This window comes from Nanorana parkeri, unplaced genomic scaffold (assembly GCF_000935625.1).
Source record: "Nanorana parkeri isolate BGI_ZX_2015 unplaced genomic scaffold, ASM93562v1 scaffold916, whole genome shotgun sequence".
NCBI lineage: Eukaryota > Metazoa > Chordata > Amphibia > Anura > Dicroglossidae > Nanorana > Nanorana parkeri.
The window spans coordinates 70,814-88,283 of record NW_017307184.1 but is presented as its reverse complement, the minus strand read 5'-3'; the positions used below and the strand labels follow the sequence as shown (position 1 = coordinate 88,283).

Here is a 17,470-nt window from a genome sequence, read left to right as displayed (position 1 = left end):
TATATATATATATTTACACACACACACATATACAAATATAAATAACTTCTTTATGATATTTAGAAGAAATACACATTTTATTAATAAAGATGAATTACAGCATATCAAAGAAAAGTAATAGATACTCGAAGAGTAGCAGATAATACAAAAATGCTTGCAGTTAGCATTCATAATCCAGGCTGAGTTTTGGAAGGGCCATTGACAAGGTATTCCTTTTGGATTTCTTAATAACCTATAGAGCTATACAACAGAGCAATACAATACAGCATACCCCACAACAATACAGTACAACATAAAACACAATACAAGAAATACAATACAACCAAAGTCATGAGACAAGTTTACTAAATTTAAACATGTTCACGCTGGAAGTGAGGAGATTAAGGGGGGACATGATTTTGATGTACAAGATGTTCAATGGTGATAGCAACATCAGCAATAAAATGTTTACTGTAAACTCCATAACAAAGACTAGAGGCCACCACCTAAAATTGGTGGAGAAAAGATTTAAGCACAAGGGGCGTAGGTACTTCTTCTCAGTTAGAGCGGCTGGGGTCTGGAACTCGCTGCCACAAGCAGTGGTATCAGCTGAGAGTGTTGAATCATTCAAAAAGCATTTGGACAAATTCCTCAGAGACTGTAACATACAGGGGTACAGGTACCCTTAAAAACAAGATCACACAGGGACTCATACACACGCATGCACATGCAGAATCACATACATACACGCAATAGGTTGAACTCGATGGACCTGTGTCTTTATTCAACCTCAAATACTATGTAACTATATAACACAGCATTTTTCCCAAATCAGCACTTCAAATTCTGCTGTGATGCCAATGTTTTTGACTTTGTAGGTTCTCACTTTTAGGTGTAAAAGAAAACATGCATACTTTCGTAATTAAAATTTCTATGTCCTCATGAATGTGAATTCAAATGTAATTTGAGTCTACTTTAAAACAATTAAAAGAAAACAATTTGTTTTCTCTAGTGCATAATGTTCAATTTAATTATACCGTTTTACACCAGAGGTTCTAAGTGCTTTTTGTCTGAAACAAATATGCATTATAGCAAAAAAGTACATCAATTACATATATTAGAAATATATAAAATACTACAGAAAAAAAAGTAATAATGGCCAATATTTCACCATTTTGAACATAGCTTATTTTACCTATAGTATACATTATAAAAAAAAAGTATTGCTGCTTTAATTGAATTACCTTATTTTTTTCTTGGTAATGCTTGCAACTATCACATTATACAATACCTTCCCAGATAGCAAGTATAACTTGCCACAAACTTGTGGCAGGGTTAAATTGTAATTCTTGTTAATTTGCTGCACACATTCCTGGCAAGTTGTAGACTTTCAGAATACTCGCAGCACAAATTCTAGTTGACAGTTTTTGAATTTGTAGCAAATTTGCTTGGCAAGTCTACAGCAAGAGTCCTGCAGGTCTTAGCAAGAGCTCTGCAAGTGTACAGCACTTTTGCAAAGCACGTTAATCTGGAGACTTGCAATGCAGACTTGCTGTAATTGTGCAACAAAATTGTGAAGCTTGGCAAGTTTGCAATAGTTTAGCAAGCCATTTTCAAACATGCAGCTCAATTGCTTGCTATCTGGGTTATTGTGATTGCTTAATTTAAAAAGTTTAATAAAAAGTTGTATATATTACAAAAGAGATTGAAGTATTTGTTGAGTTAAATCCAGATTGGCTGCATAGCTTTGCATAATTTTACTGCTGTACTGACTGAAATGTTCTCTTTTTAAGAACTGCAAAATCAGGCATGTGTGTTTTCACCATTTGTTATAAATGGTGAAAAAAGTGATTCAGTTTTGCAGTGGCATCAGAACTGACAACCTGATCTAAGCTGCCCAATTCAACTTAAGAAATATTATCCAACAGAACAGTCATAGAATAAAAATGAAGTGCATAGTACAATAAGTCAAAATACTAAAATAAAAAGTACTTAATATTTAAATCTGAACTCCAAACAGCTAAATGCACAGTCAAAAGAATACCTATCTAGTGTTTGACCTGTCAAAGGTTTTGTAATTGTGTTCAGACAGTCCTAAAATCAAAACCCCCTTTACAGAAAAAATATCCTGGTCAGTGACCTCACGTTTTTTACTGCAGTTAAGAAATGTATCTTGGTCTGCCACCCTCCCCTTGTGGCTGATCGGAAAATCACCCTACATTCTCCTACTGTTAACGAGCACTGTGTCCTAACTGCTTCCCTTTAATTTTCTAGTCTGTCCAGTCTGGTATGAAGTGTTTTACAGGAAACTAATGCAAAGACAGATTCAGGTAATTAAACCAGCTATATTAAAAATACTTGTAATTATTTTTACGGAATACATAACTGGAATAAATAACAATATTTTGTTCTCAGTTTAAATGGACAGGAGCATTCAGTATATCATTCATAACAATGGCTGCAGAAAAAGAGTTGAGGACTCAAAAGGGCAATATTAGGGGTCTATTAGACCCCTGATATTTCCCCAGAGCCCCCCAAGAATAAAAATAAAAAAACATAAATAAAAATAAAATATTAAAATAAAAAATAAAATGTTTAAAAAGGTTAAAAAAATAATAATTTTTGGTTTTGGCATGACAAATGTGTTATTTTCAGTTTCGGTCTGAAAAATGTATTTCAGTGCACCTCTATTAAAGACACACATTTGACAGGATGGCAAACAAGCAACTGGAGCAGCTCTACACTATACTCTGTCTTACAAGGTATAACTGTTTTATACAGTCTAGAGCAGGGGTATCAAACTCAATTCCCTGGGGGGCCACTCAACAAATGTTTTCCTCCCATGGGGGCCGCTCACCAAATTTCATACTTCAAAATAAAATTTAACTATATGCGGTTTGGTACTACAGACACTAATATACACTCACACAAGAAGGCCCCATTCATATCTGTAGGATTAGGTGCAATTAGGGATTCCTGCGTCAGAAACTTGCGTTTTCCTGCAGCAGGAATACCTAATCTGGTTTTTACAAGCGGCCGCTATCACCCATTGAAGTTAAGGATCAGATGACAGCAGTTGCATGTAAACTCCTGCACACCGCATGTTATATGTGATATTATTGATTTATTATTGATATGTGATATTATTACATGTGGTTAGAAAACGCTCTGCCTGAATGCACAATCATTGTGCCCAGTGAGAGTGATTGATTCCTAACCAAATGTCATCATATCCCGTATCATTACATGAAGTGTGCAGGCATTTACATGCAACTTCTGTCACCTGATCATTAACTTAAATAGGTGACAGTTGCTGCTTGTAAACGCCAGATTAGGGATTATTGTTGCAGGGAGGAGGCTGTGAGCCACGATCATCGATCCCTGGTGATCTAGTGGCGATTAGTAAGGTCTACTGCAGACCTTATTAAGCAATCCTTTCGGCCAGCATTCAGTGAAGACGCCGGCCCGAAAGGATCCGAGCCACCACAGAAGCAGCTATACAGTCTGCATCCGTCAGAGATGCAGACCATGTAGCTGCTCCCGCAAGTCTGGTATGCGGTCAGTGACCGCGTACCAGACTTGTCAGCTAGCTTAGAAGAATTATTTGGAAGCTTGTCAGTTGCCCATCACTGGTCTATAAATAACTTTGTTTCTCCCAATTAATGTATAATAATTACTAGTTATGGCAAGCAATGAGGCAACTAGCACCCATTTCTTTCAAACGTTGGGATGTCTGAGTAGGTCCAGAGAGAATTATTAGTTTAAAAATGATTTTAGTGTGGATATCGTCAAGGTCTATGAACACTAAGCCTACTCATGATTGATAGAGGCTGTTGAACATCTACCATGAACAATTAATCCTTATTTTCTTTGCTACTGGTATTCATTGTTTTCTGTATTTCTCCAGAGCCCATCATATTGTGGCTTATTGGAAGAATGCCGTTAAAAAATATAGGTGCATGTTTTAGTGTATAAATGATCACTTAAACTTGATTTCCCAATGCATAAAAGTACAAAGTTAGAAGTAAAACTTTCATCAATGTCATCCATTTTAGCAGCACAGCGTCTACTCCTGTTTTGCATTACTGCAGTACTAATCTCTTTTACATTTTCTTTCAATACCTTTCTGAGAATATCTCAGTGTGAGTCCTCCTTTTCAAGACACAGTTTCTTATTAATCAGGTATTGTAAAAAGAATAGTATGTGTCCCACAGGGCAGCATAGAACGTTACTGTCTTTCCATTGTCATGGTTCAGATATACTGCTATACAAAAGTAATAGACCCTTTATGTTACACCTTCTAGAGGCAATCTAAAGTCTACACAAGAAGATTTCCACGTATTAACTGAAGTCAGCATTTTAGTCAAACAAATGTTAAAATTAGCAGCACTAGGGCTATTAATAATAATATTATATTAAAACAATTTCAGACAGTACCGACAATGCTTGACTTATAAATATGCACAAAACACTATCAAGCAATAATAAACAAACAGTGCACACAAAAGCTTAACTTGTGATTTAGGTAAGGCCTGCCTTACTAGTTTTGTTTTATGACATCCTCAGGAGAAATTTGTAAGACAAAACTAGAAGGGTGGGCCAAGTCATCATGCTGCAAGCTGACCGCTGGCACTCTGCTTGTTTTCGAGGGCAGGTATTTGCTGTATGGACAGAGCTTTTACACCTGCTGATTTAGGTTAGTGCTGCAGAAAATGTGAGTTTGTCCTTTATAGTATGGATTTTGGATTTCAATAAAACAGGGATACACTGTTTGGAGTCTTTTGCTTCATCGACAAGATCACCAGGTTGGAAGTCGAATAGCAATACGTGAAGAGATCTGTGAACACTATTTCTGAAATGAATGGGACTATCTTGTCTATAATTTGGAGGTTAAACTATCTGGTGAGTGGTGTTTTTACAGGTGAAGAGTCCCATGAGGTGCAGGGTGATGCAGAGTGCAGATTGGATGATTTTTATCATTTTCTTACACGTTTCCCCCATTTGTGGGTGCTTGGATGTTTCTTTTTATTGAACTGTTTGCAGAAATGTTGGGCACATTGTATATGCAATTTACTGCGATTTATATGTACAGTATGTCATTTTTTATACTGAGGATTTATTTTAAACACTGTTTTAGCTTCTTACTTATAATTTAAGTGTTTTTGCACTGTTTGCTTATTATTGCTTTAGTTTTAAGTAAAGCACTGCCAGCACTGTTTGAACGTGTATATACAGTATGTACCTATTACATGCAAAAGTAATCTACAAATAGTAATAATTTAAAAGAGAACTAAAGCCAAAGTCATCATTTGAGTCAGCTAATGCCCGCTATTTGCTTACAGTGCAGAGCTGCGCTGAAGCTATGAAGGATCCTGAAAGGCCATCCGGCTGCCTGAGTTACAGCTGGCTCTTCCTCTGTAGAACTAGAGTCAGCTAAGCCCACCCCCTCCCCTGTCCCTTAAATAAGCACTGGAGGAAGAGAGAGGGGAGTCCCTGTGAGGATGAGTGATTGACAGGTGACTGGCTAGATGAAGCTGGATGTGCTCCAGTTTTGTAATAATGCAGTTTCTATTTGGCTTCCTGTGGCTTCTAATGCACTCTATGGGAAGCTCACTGTGTGTAGTGAAAATAGATAACCATTGCCATTACAGAAAAGGAGCCTTTACAACTGCACATAAGTAAGGCTCTTGTTCAGTTTTAAGTTTACACAGAACTTCTCTTTTCTCTCCCAATAGTCTGAACAGAGTAGTTGAGAGAGTGAAGGTAAGACAAGCATAAGCAGCTGGCGGAGCCATCATTTAAGTGAACCGGTTGTTTTGCCTGCATTTTCAAAAGCACAGGTGTACTTTTATTATCAATCCATCTGACTGAATTTCAATAAACATTTATGAAGGTTATGCAGTAAACGTAGTGATTACCATTAGTTAATGACTGCTTAAATAAAAAGACAGTTCCTGACCATCAGTTTATATTGAATGTAGCAGAGAGTGAAATTGAAATGACTGAGGTTGTCCTGTCACAATGTTATAAAGGTAAAGAAGCATTGCAGTATTGTGCTCCATTTTTCATTTGAAGAGTTACCTTAATGCTGTGCACTTACAATGCCCAGCAGCTTTGCAGCAATTATTTATAAGATATACAATATTATTGTGCTGGATATTCAGATTAAAACAGTGCCTATATACTGTACCAAGATGACCTTTGTAAACTTAGAGTACAAAGTGTAGCTTTAAAAGATAAGTTCATAACCTTTCTACCTCGCATCACAACTTCAATTGTTTAGCATTAGAAACATATTTTGCCTTCTAGGAAACATAGATACAAACCATTCTAACAAATTAGACCAAAGTCTTGCCCAAACATGCTAAGACAAGCTAAGTTAAAAAGCACCACATCTTTATAAAATAATTTCCAAAATAGCAACTAAAATATAACCAGTGCTAATCACAGTTATGTTGTCAGCACATTTAACAGCGTTAACATAGTCTAAATGCCTGTTCTTACCATGAGCACCACAGTAAGGACAAATATTTTGTATTTCGTAGGGATACACCAAGTACAGTACTCGGTACAAGTACAAGTACAGATACTTTTCAAGCTCAAAGACTATACTGGAGAAAAATTCAAAAGTTAGGAAGCGGCTGTCATTTGTAAGGAGCACACAGAGCTCCTGGGATTTGTACATCTCTGTTTAATGTATGATTTTGTTTTTATAAATATAAATAAAGGGATGCACCAATACCAGTTTTGCGAGTACAAGTACGTACAAGTACTGATACATTTTTGTTTATTGTCATGTGACAGTTTTTCTAAAACAATATCACCTAGTGACTAGCTGTGTGCAAAGGGTTCATTCAGAATATTCAGTGTTAGCATATGGTCACACCCCTTTAGCACATGAAGCATTTTGTAGGCTACATGGATTTAAGCGAAGACATCTGTCTATTTCTAGGAGTGAGTGCTAGACATGTAACCCCTCAAAAAATGTGTTTTGTTTTGTTTCAGATCGATTTGGATTTTTATGTCTTTCATTTTTTGGATTTCGGATCCAAAAGTTTTATTAAGTTCTTTATTCGCATTTCGTATCCGCCCGAATTTTTGTTTTGGGACAATCCACAACAGGAAGTAACATGACTGCGCCTGTAATGCAACACCCAACAGCCAAAAAAAAACACCAGAGAAAAAAAAACCCACCAGAGAATAGTCACATGTCCAATTTAGTTTTGTTTTAAATGAAATCCGGACAATCCGAATTTTCCTTAAATGAACATTCAAATTGGTTTACATTTGGACATGTTCGATTTCGGAAATTTGTGATGCATCCGAATTTCACAGAAATTGTCTGAATATGCATTCAGAACTAAATGAAATTTACACATTTACTGCTATTCTATCCCGGAAATAAGCCAGAATGTAAGGATGTCAACATTGGGAGCATTTCAGTCAAGCTGTATGGGAGGCAGAAATGGCAGACTGTGGCATTTCCAGCTAACTATATTTTTAAAGACAGCACAGTGCATTTAAATCTACTAAGGCCCCTTGTCTGGCATGGGCCAGTTTCTGTAAAAAGTCAACTTAGCCTTTAACCCTTTCACTGTAATGCCGTGCGCTCTACTTTTAACCTCAGCTGGCCAGACCATTTTAGCATTTTTTCTCCTTTTTTTATTTTCAACTGCATTTTTTTCTAAACAGGAGCGTTCACTGACCTCAAGTCAACCACAAAATAAAATGAAATACAAATATTAATTAAAGAAAAGAACGAACTGTAAATGGGTTGATTGTCCAAAGAGCTAGCAATCAGAATTAAAGCACAGTTTCCTAATTTAACCAAAATTCTCCCCCTGCAGTGTGTCAGTTTTCCCATGCTTTTCATAAACACCATCCAGTTCACAAATACTATGTGCCCTCCCTTGTATAGTTTAGGGGCTGGCTTAACCAAAACCCCCTTATTGGTCCATCTATGCCTGCTGTCTGGAGTTGAAAGGCCAGGCTGTAAATTATGGCTTACAGATTCTCTTGGTTAAATCTGCAAATAAATTCACCAGGACCTCAGATCATAAACTTGTAGGAATGCTCCTCAAACCCATGGTAGCGGTGAACCTGAACCTCATCCCTGCTTTTCATAGAGTACCATTTTAAAGGGCATTTAAACCCTAACAATTAACTTCTCTTATGTGGTCCATTTTGATCTCTTAAATATACTATTGAAAGTGTTTTCTTATGTGTTGGATTAGAGCAAATTAGTGCAAAATATCGGTTGATCCTGCCAAAAATATTTTAAACTGATAACTCCCTGTGCTGCACTGTTATCAGTTACATTGTTTCCAGCTATTTTCAAAACAGCCCCCTCATGTTATGGAGAAGAAGAAAGGTGGTACTCTGTAGTCCTAACCTATTTGCTGTTCTAGGGTGACAACACTGCTCCTCCATAGATATTGCACGATGAGTGAGTTGTCACCATAGAACAGCAAATGTCTTACTGAAAGAATCACCAGGTGAAAACAAAGCCTGAGACGGAGAGAAATGTCCTATATTCCTCTAAACCCAACAAGTTCCAGTAGCGGATTGTGACAGGGGAGGAGTTTAGAGAAGGTAAGCACTAGCTTTTAAGCTGAGTAAACACGTGTATTTTTTTCATTCAACCCACAGGCTGATTTTAAAAAATGGAACAGATTCCTCCACCAATGCTTATGAGCATTGATGGATAAATCCCCTGATTGATCAGCTGATCAAGGGATGTCAGGCAGAAGGGTGCCAACAGTGGCACCCACTGTCCGAATTTCAGCCAGTTCATCAGGGACTGAACCAAATTCGTACCGTGTGTACCCTAGTCTAGTGATGTCTGCTTGATGTGAAGTGATTGCTCTACCTAGTTCAGGCAAAGTATAGATTTCCTTTAAGTTGGAAGTATTTAAAAGGAACCTCAGCACTGTATGTGATGTTGCACTGCAATCTCTTATAGAGTAACGCCTGATACAGATGTTAGCCTTTTTGGCAAGTCACATAATCAAATGTGCACTATTTACAGTACCTATATTGATGCTGAACTAGGGAGGCAAGGGAGGAAAGGTTATCACGGGCAGGCATTAGATTGCCTTGTGGGTATTTCAGCTCTACTCACGTTGTTTTCAAAATAGGTCAGAACAACCACACTATATACATTGTTTACTAGATCAAACTGTAACTGAGATATAAAATGAATTCCACAAAGGAGCCTATTTGTGTGTTTTTCTGTAATCTTGCAGCGGTCCCTGTCTGCTCCAGTCCAAATCTGCTCCAAGTGACCATTTATTTCTCGAACTGTGAGATGTTCGATGGCTATAAAAATAATGTTCACTGTAAGTCTGTAATAAGAGGTAATAGGATCTGCCACTGCTGACTTTTATTTAAAGGAACTATATTATAGTTCGGGTGTTATACTCACCCGAAACTCCAAGCCAGCTTCTTGTTAGACCGATCCTTCCAACATCTCTCTCCCTCCTCTGCAGTGGTCTAAGGTCCCGTAAATCATCATGTTTATACACAATGGGGGAGATTTATCAAAACTGGAGCAGACAAAATCTGGAGCAGTAGCCCAGGGCAACCAATCAGCTTATCGCTTCAATTTGTTCAGTTAAGATTTGAAAATGAAAGGCTGGAAGGAGCGCTGTGACAGTTGGCAGGCACAGAGATTTGGGTTAGTATAATTTTGTTATTTTAGCACCTAGACACAAACAAGCACTTAACCCATGGAGTGCGGGGATAGCCCCACTGCACGGTTTATAAAATAATTCCTGGAGTTCTTTAAGCTACAACATGGTACATTATCAGTACACATTTAGATGCTAAAGTTGTAACAGGTCAGTGTAGGTCACCCAGGTAACCATCAAACATTTCTTGTTTATTGTACCTAGCAACAAATCACATCAAAAGTTCTGTCCGTCTTTTAAAGTGCAATCCTTTTAATTTCCAGATGATTTGCTTTATTCGATCAAAATAGCACAGCATGTAGAAAATGTGCATTACTAACAGTCTGTCAGCTTTCCTGTTTTCTACAAAATTAATCACTGGTTTTAACACTTTCTGATGTGTATACGTCTGCAAAACAACCAAAAGGGTTTAGTCATATAAATCATACTCATTACAGTCAGAGGCGAAGCTAGACAGTCCGTCACCCAGAGCAAAGACTCAGAGTTGCTCCCACCAGGAAAATATCTCCATCCACACCTCCCCTGCCCCATCCCACACTTCTGGGTGCTTTTCTTGCAGCAACGCCCCTCCTGATCCATCACAGAGGTGAGGCGTCAAATCACCTCATTCTCCAGTACTCCTTTGTTAATTAGAACTGCTTCTGGGCTCACTTCTATTTTCCCAGCAGTGCCCTCTCTAATCTGTCATAGAGTAGAGACTTGAATGAAGTGATGTAGGGTTCCCACCAAAAGCCATACCAGGCCCTTTAGGTCTGGTGGGAATTTGAAGGGGAAATCCCACCCCCACCCCACGGCGTTGGGAGGGTGTCCCCATGCCGATCGGGACAAGGGCAAATTCCCCACAACCCTGACATGGTGGTTATGGGGGTCTGCGGACAGGGGGGCTTTTTGCATAAGGAAACCCTTTTAATTAAGGGGGCACCCACATGCTGCCCCCCTTGTGAATGGGTAGGGGTACCTGTACCCCTACTCATTCACTAAAGGGTTGAAAGTGAAAGTAAATAAAGAAACCACACTTTTAGACAAACAAAATCATTTAATTGAAAAAAAACAAAACCAAAGAGTCATTTTTTTACTATTTCTTTATTAGAAAAAAAAAAATAGATCCATCAATGTAATCCAGCGTCAATCATGATGCTTGACACCCGCTGAACCGCTGAAATAAAAAAAGTCCCGCCTCACGACGACCCGTCCAAACCCAACGAAAACTCACCACAAAATGACATCTCTGGATCAGAATGTAAACAGATGGGTGGAGCGATCTGTGACGTCACAGCTCGCTCCACCCATTTGACATTCTCAGCTGTCATTGCACATGAACACGATCGCATTCTGGAGCTCCCGAATGTTATTCCCGAGGTGTCATAATACTATACATATGACACCTTGGCTCACAGACCCGAATGGCATTCGGGAGCTCACGAATAGCATTGTTCCTCAAAACATATTTTGCTCATACATAAATTTGTTATCAACTATTTGTTTGTGGAAATTTAAAAAAAAAAATACAATTTAATGATAAATATTTTACGCACCATAGTCACTTGCAGATGTGCTTTTCACCTGCTGAGTGTTGCATCCCAGGGGTTCACCTTGAGGGGGGGAGCCTTCACAAGCTCCTTGCGCCTGGGGAGGGGGGGCATTCACAAACTCTCTGTGCCTTAGGGTTCCCACCAAAAGCCATACCAGGCCCTTTAGGTCTGGTGGGAATTTGAAGGGGAAATCCCACCCCCACCCCACGGCGTTGGGAGGGTGTCCCCATGCCGATCGGGACAAGGGCAAATTCCCCACAACCCTGACATGGTGGTTATGGGGGTCTGCGGACAGGGGGGCTTTTTGCATAAGGAAACCCTTTTAATTAAGGGGGCACCCACATGCTGCCCCCCTTGTGAATGGGTAGGGGTACCTGTACCCCTACTCATTCACTAAAGGGTTGAAAGTGAAAGTAAATAAAGAAACCACACTTTTAGACAAACAAAATCATTTAATTGAAAAAAAACAAAACCAAAGAGTCATTTTTTTACTATTTCTTTATTAGAAAAAAAAAAATAGATCCATCAATGTAATCCAGCGTCAATCATGATGCTTGACACCCGCTGAACCGCTGAAATAAAAAAAGTCCCGCCTCACGACGACCCGTCCAAACCCAACGAAAACTCACCACAAAATGACATCTCTGGATCAGAATGTAAACAGATGGGTGGAGCGATCTGTGACGTCACAGCTCGCTCCACCCATTTGACATTCTCAGCTGTCATTGCACATGAACACGATCGCATTCTGGAGCTCCCGAATGTTATTCCCGAGGTGTCATAATACTATACATATGACACCTTGGCTCACAGACCCGAATGGCATTCGGGAGCTCACGAATAGAATTGTTCCTCAAAACATATTTTGCTCATACATAAATTTGTTATCAACTATTTGTTTGTGGAAATTTAAAAAAAAAAATACAATTTAATGATAAATATTTTACGCACCATAGTCACTTGCAGATGTGCTTTTCACCTGCTGAGTGTTGCATCCCAGGGGTTCACCTTGAGGGGGGGAGCCTTCACAAGCTCCTTGCGCCTGGGGAGGGGGGGCATTCACAAACTCTCTGTGCCCGGGGGCAGATAGGGAGCATCCACAAACTTCCTGCTGCACCACAGCCCTTCATCTTCCAGCCACCCTCCAATTCATGTGCCACCGCTGGCTGCTGCGGCGGAGACTGAATGATGAGAGCGGACTCTCTCTCCTTCTAGCAGCAGAGAAGGACCTTGACAGTGGGAAGTGATAGAACTGCAAGGTCTGGTCATTGCCACCCTCTTAGTTCTGCCCGTGCTATGGATAGAGGCCATGGTCAGTGCCAGAGTGGTCAGCCAACCCCGGGCAGCGCCCCCCCAATGCGGTGCCCGGGGCACATGCTCCGACTGCCCCCCCCCTGAATACAGTAATGTTTCAGGTACTATCAGCTATGCATTTGTCTTGCAAGATGATTTTTCCTTATCTTAGCTACCCTAAAGGGTTTTTGTACACACCTACATTCATGGTTAAGTGACATTCTGGGTCAAAGATCATCTTTCTTCTGGACTGCAGAGATGGAAGGTCCTTCAGGTGCCTAAGTCACTCCGTGTTTACATTGACTCTTCCCATTGGCTGTCCATTCATGGGTATCTTACAGGGTCCATACCAAAATTGTGTAATAATGTCAAAAAAGAGGGGCACCAACAAGACCAGTTGGTGAAGGACCCAGATTGCAGCAGTGTATTACATGTATTACATGTAGGGATGCGAAGATACCAGTTCAGATACCAGTGCTGATATTTGGCATTTTCATGAGAACTACCAGGGTTGTAGCGGTTACAGCTCCGACTGAGCCCTGGCGCTCCACCACTGTCCTGAAATCATTAGTCTGTATTGTTTTAGAAAAACAGTCACATGACAATAATCAATAATTGTATCAATAATTGTATCTGTGAGTACTTGGAGAAGTATCTGTACTTGTACTTGGTCTGTAAAAAATGGTATTGATGCATTCCTGTATATATATATTGTGAGATTTAGCTTCCAATAGTAGTGCATTAAGGATGCATACACTCGCTTATGACTTCTTTTAAGGGCTTCCTTGCCCACTTTCATTCAAATAATAGTTCTCAAAACAATGTGATTACCCTTGCAGGGGTTCTTTAGCATCTCATGCACAGGAACACATGCACATCCAGCCTCCTAGCTTTGCATTTTTTCTGTACCGCTGCTTCGGCCTCAGACCTCAGGCCACTGTGTGTTCCTCCAGACAGTCTCAGTCTTGTGCTAAACTGCACACTTGGATTTTCCAACCCGCAGCACCCTGCTGCATTGGACTCCACTCTGACTCCTGGGTGGAGTTTTCCTGTCTCCCAGGTGGAGCCCTGAACCAGCCTCCTGTTCATAAAGGCTGTGCACAGGTGCACCATCATTCGGTGCTGGTCACCACTAAAGCCCGGACCCAGAAATGGAGATTTCATCCCTCCCAGTTCGCTTAGAAATCTCCCAGTTCCAGGATCCCAGGTATAACGTAGGAAATCCGGAAAGAATTGAAAAGCCAGCTCTTTCCTGGTAAAAGTATTTCCATCCTGGAACTGCTCAGCCCCTCAGAGTCCTGGGTGACCATTTTGCCATATGATTCTGATATATATATCAGATCATATATTAAAACAGGGATGCACAAATCCCAGGAGCAGGCCAGCTGTCTCCTAACTTTGGAGCTGGAATAGTATTAGTACTTGTACTTGTACCAAGTACGCAGGGTCATGCAGTGAGGTTCATGCTGAATGAATTGTTTAAGTTGCAGATTTTTAGCTATTTCATTTTTCATTAATTTCGGATGCGCTAGATAATTACAAACACATTTTTGTTGCATCAAAGTGACATTAGAAAAAAAAAGACATTTTTCTTTTTAACTTTTGACAGTCCACAGAAACTATTTTTAAAAAGCGTGGATCTACATCACTGAACAAGTTCTAAAACTGTGATAGACAGATAAATGAATAGGGATACAAAGGGGTAACTCAACCATTTAACTACACTTAGGATCATTTCCACAGCATACTAAATGTCATTTTTTTATACTGTAGACTTCATATATAGGATCTGGAGATGTCACATATTACAAAGGTATTGGTACAAGCAAGGTATAGTATAAGGTATTGGGAGGAATCCCACAGCTGTAGCTGTACTTTGGGGAGTTGCTGTTGTCTTTAAAGGAGAACTTTATGAGTGAAAAATCACACATCCTCATAGTTTGAGCCGGCCTGTGACAATGAAAGTGTCACACGTCGGCTCAATAGATCGGCAAGTGAGCTAACACATACCGTCGCTCGCTTCTCGATCATGTCCCTGCAAAGAGCGGTGACTGCCAGTCATCGATCCCCGCATGGATTCCCCCTCCCTGCTCCGATCCTTCAGCGCTGAGTGGAGGAACGGATGGGGGAGGGGGTGGGCACATCTGGCTCTGCCTCTAGATAGGCAGAGCCAGCTGTCATTCACGCAGCTGGGTGGATCTCGACAGCATTGTCGGGATCCGTCCCAGCTGCGGCGGTCTCAGTCACGGGAGGATGTTAGTATATGTTCTCCCATACCCTTAAGAGAATTATGGGGAAAAACACTTACCCCATAGTTCTCTTTTAAGAAAAGATAAGTTTAAAAAAAAATTATCTACAGAGTAAAATATATACTGCTAAACTAAATTGTCATCAATACCGACCCTGAATATCCCTACTGATTCCCCATTCATTTTGATATTATTCAATGTACACATAAATGATCTGCCCTTTGCCCAGAATAGACCTAGTGCCAATTTGATTTAAGCACAGCTTCTTATTGGCCACAAAGTGTGATCTGAGGCCTTGTTCGGATCATATAGAGTGAAGGACAGCAAGCAGGGGTGGGCTATAGTACAATCCTGAGAAATCTGTTTTTTCAAAATGCTTACCTGCAGCATTTTTCCTTTCCATAAATAATTTATTTTGTATTCACTGCAATGTACCTCTGAACCTGTTAGCAAATATGACAACTTCAGGGGAGTCACTTGCCTAGCACAACCCCATCTTTCTTGCATGTCTAGTCTTCTCCCCTTCTGGGATTGTACTGGATTAGCTTCTCTACCCTTCCCTTTACCAGCTTACACAACCCTGTTACAAATAACATGCCTAAAATACATTAAACGCACATATATTCTTATAGGAAGATTATTTTGAAATGAATGGTCTAGGGACAGGGTCTCTTTGGTGAAAAACATAATATCTATACCTTTCCTGATAGAAACACGGCATGCCATTTCTGACTTCCTTCTGAAAATGCACGTTGCCTGCCTAGTATTTTGACCCAAAGTCTTCAATACTGTCTAAGCAAAAGATCTCTCAAAATGTATGCAGATCAGGAAAGTCAGAGTAAAGTCAAAATGGCTAACTGGAATATTTCCTTTGAGTCAGTGTCTCAAAGTATTGAAGCCAGGGAAGCAGCATTAAAGCCAGGCAACTGACATTTGCAGAAGTGAGTAATAGCCACTTCCATCGGTAAATGTTTCCTGTAAGTATTTACATTGCAAAGGTGTTCTACAGGAAGAGAATGTGCTAATATGAGTGACTAATCGCTCTTCCCATTATATTCACTGAAAGTGATTAATTGTTCAACATAGAGGTAATCACCATGCTGGAGAGCAATTAAAAAAACCTCATTTTGGATCATCTAACAGAAGTACAGGTGATGCAAATAGGAAATTAGAGATTAATCTTACTTAGTAAAGTTCACAAAACATGCCCACTGAGATTCGTCTTAGATTACTGTATTTCTGTCTGTCTTGTATCCTTATCCTTCCAACAGTAGTTAGTGAATTATGACCCCAACATAAACATGTAGCCATAGAATTGCTCTGAATGGTGGTGAACAAATTGGTTTACCTTAACCATACTCACAGCACAGGGCCACATGTAGCCATAGAATTGCTCTGAATAGTGGTGAGCAAATTGGTTTACCTTAAAGGAGAACTATGAGGTGAGTGCTTTTCACTCACCTCATAGTTCTAGCCTACCTGTGACAATGAGACTGTCACAGGTCGGCTCAGTAGATCGGGAGGTGAGCGAACACATACCGGGTTCGCTCGTCTCTCGATCCTGTCACGGCTCTCTGCCGTGACAGGGGGAGGGGCTGGATTCCCCTCTCCCTGCTCCTATCTGCCAACGCTGACTGGCGGAACGGACGGGGGAGGGGGTACAGCTGGCTCTGTCTCTAGATAGGCAGAGCCAGCTGTCACTCACTTAGCTGGGCGGATCCCGTCATCTAAGTCGGGATCCGCTCCGGCTGCGGCATCTCAGTATACCGCGAGCTGTAGCTCGCGGTATACTGAGCTTAGGGTGACGGGAGGACGCTAGTTTGTGTCCTCCCGTTACCCTAAGGAGAACTATGGGGAAAAACACTGACCCCATAGTTCTCCTTTAACCATACTCACAGCACAGGGGCTTATCTGCTGTGGCAGAATGTACATGATAAATGATCTCCAACACGATTTCACTCTGTGAACATGTAAAGCCATCCTTTGGACTTTGGTCCATGAGGAAATGGTCCACCAATGATCTGCTGAATAGGTCCCTGTAGTCTGTTGATTATGCATGGTGGATTATTGCCTTGGACTGCCACCTAGAAGTAACCCATAAAGCGGTCCAACCACTAGGTTACCTATTAAAGCATGGGTCCCATGCTCACCAATGCTCAACAGAGACAAGCAAGATGATGGAGTGTCAACAAGAAAAAAAGCAAGTCTGAATCTCCCAAAAAATATGTAGACGGCAATAAGATGGATGTTGTAACTGTTCTTCAAAGTATATGTTATTCAAAACTAAATCTAAAATATTTGGTTTAAAATACAATTGTACATTTTAATTTCATTTTATTAGAAGCAGAAATGATCATACCTTCTCTTCTGTTCAGTTTTGCATATACAGGAGCATAAATACCAGACATTATCGATGAACTTTTAAAGGATTGAGGCTGAAGTGCAGCTACCAGAGGCTCGTCACATTTTTCTGAAAAATTCAAAAGAAAGCAGGAAATAATATAAGTATTCAGCATTCTGTACATGAACTGCATCTACAGTGACTAGCTCCACATTAAAGTTAAACTCCAAGCAAATAGCTAAATACACAGATGAAATATAGATATACTGTATATAGATATATATATAGCAGGGCTCAAAATTTCAAGTCCTGAGCTACTAGCCAGGCCTTAAAAGTTACTCGCCACCAGTTGCCCCACCTAACCCCTACCCTGCCCCGGACTTAACT

At 40.2% G+C, this 17,470-nt stretch overlaps 1 protein-coding gene across 1 annotated transcript in view; it reads right to left on the bottom strand.

Moving 5' to 3' along the window:
- LOC108794943 (contactin-associated protein-like 2) overlaps positions 1–17,276 on the bottom strand; it is a 575,529-nt gene extending 558,253 nt beyond the window's left edge. Inside the window, exon 1 of the mRNA XM_018566095.1 lies at positions 17,102–17,276. Coding sequence (XP_018421597.1) covers positions 17,102–17,276 — 175 coding nt within the window. The remainder of the gene's footprint in view (positions 1–17,101) is intronic.
- Positions 17,277–17,470: the final 194 nt, after the last annotated feature.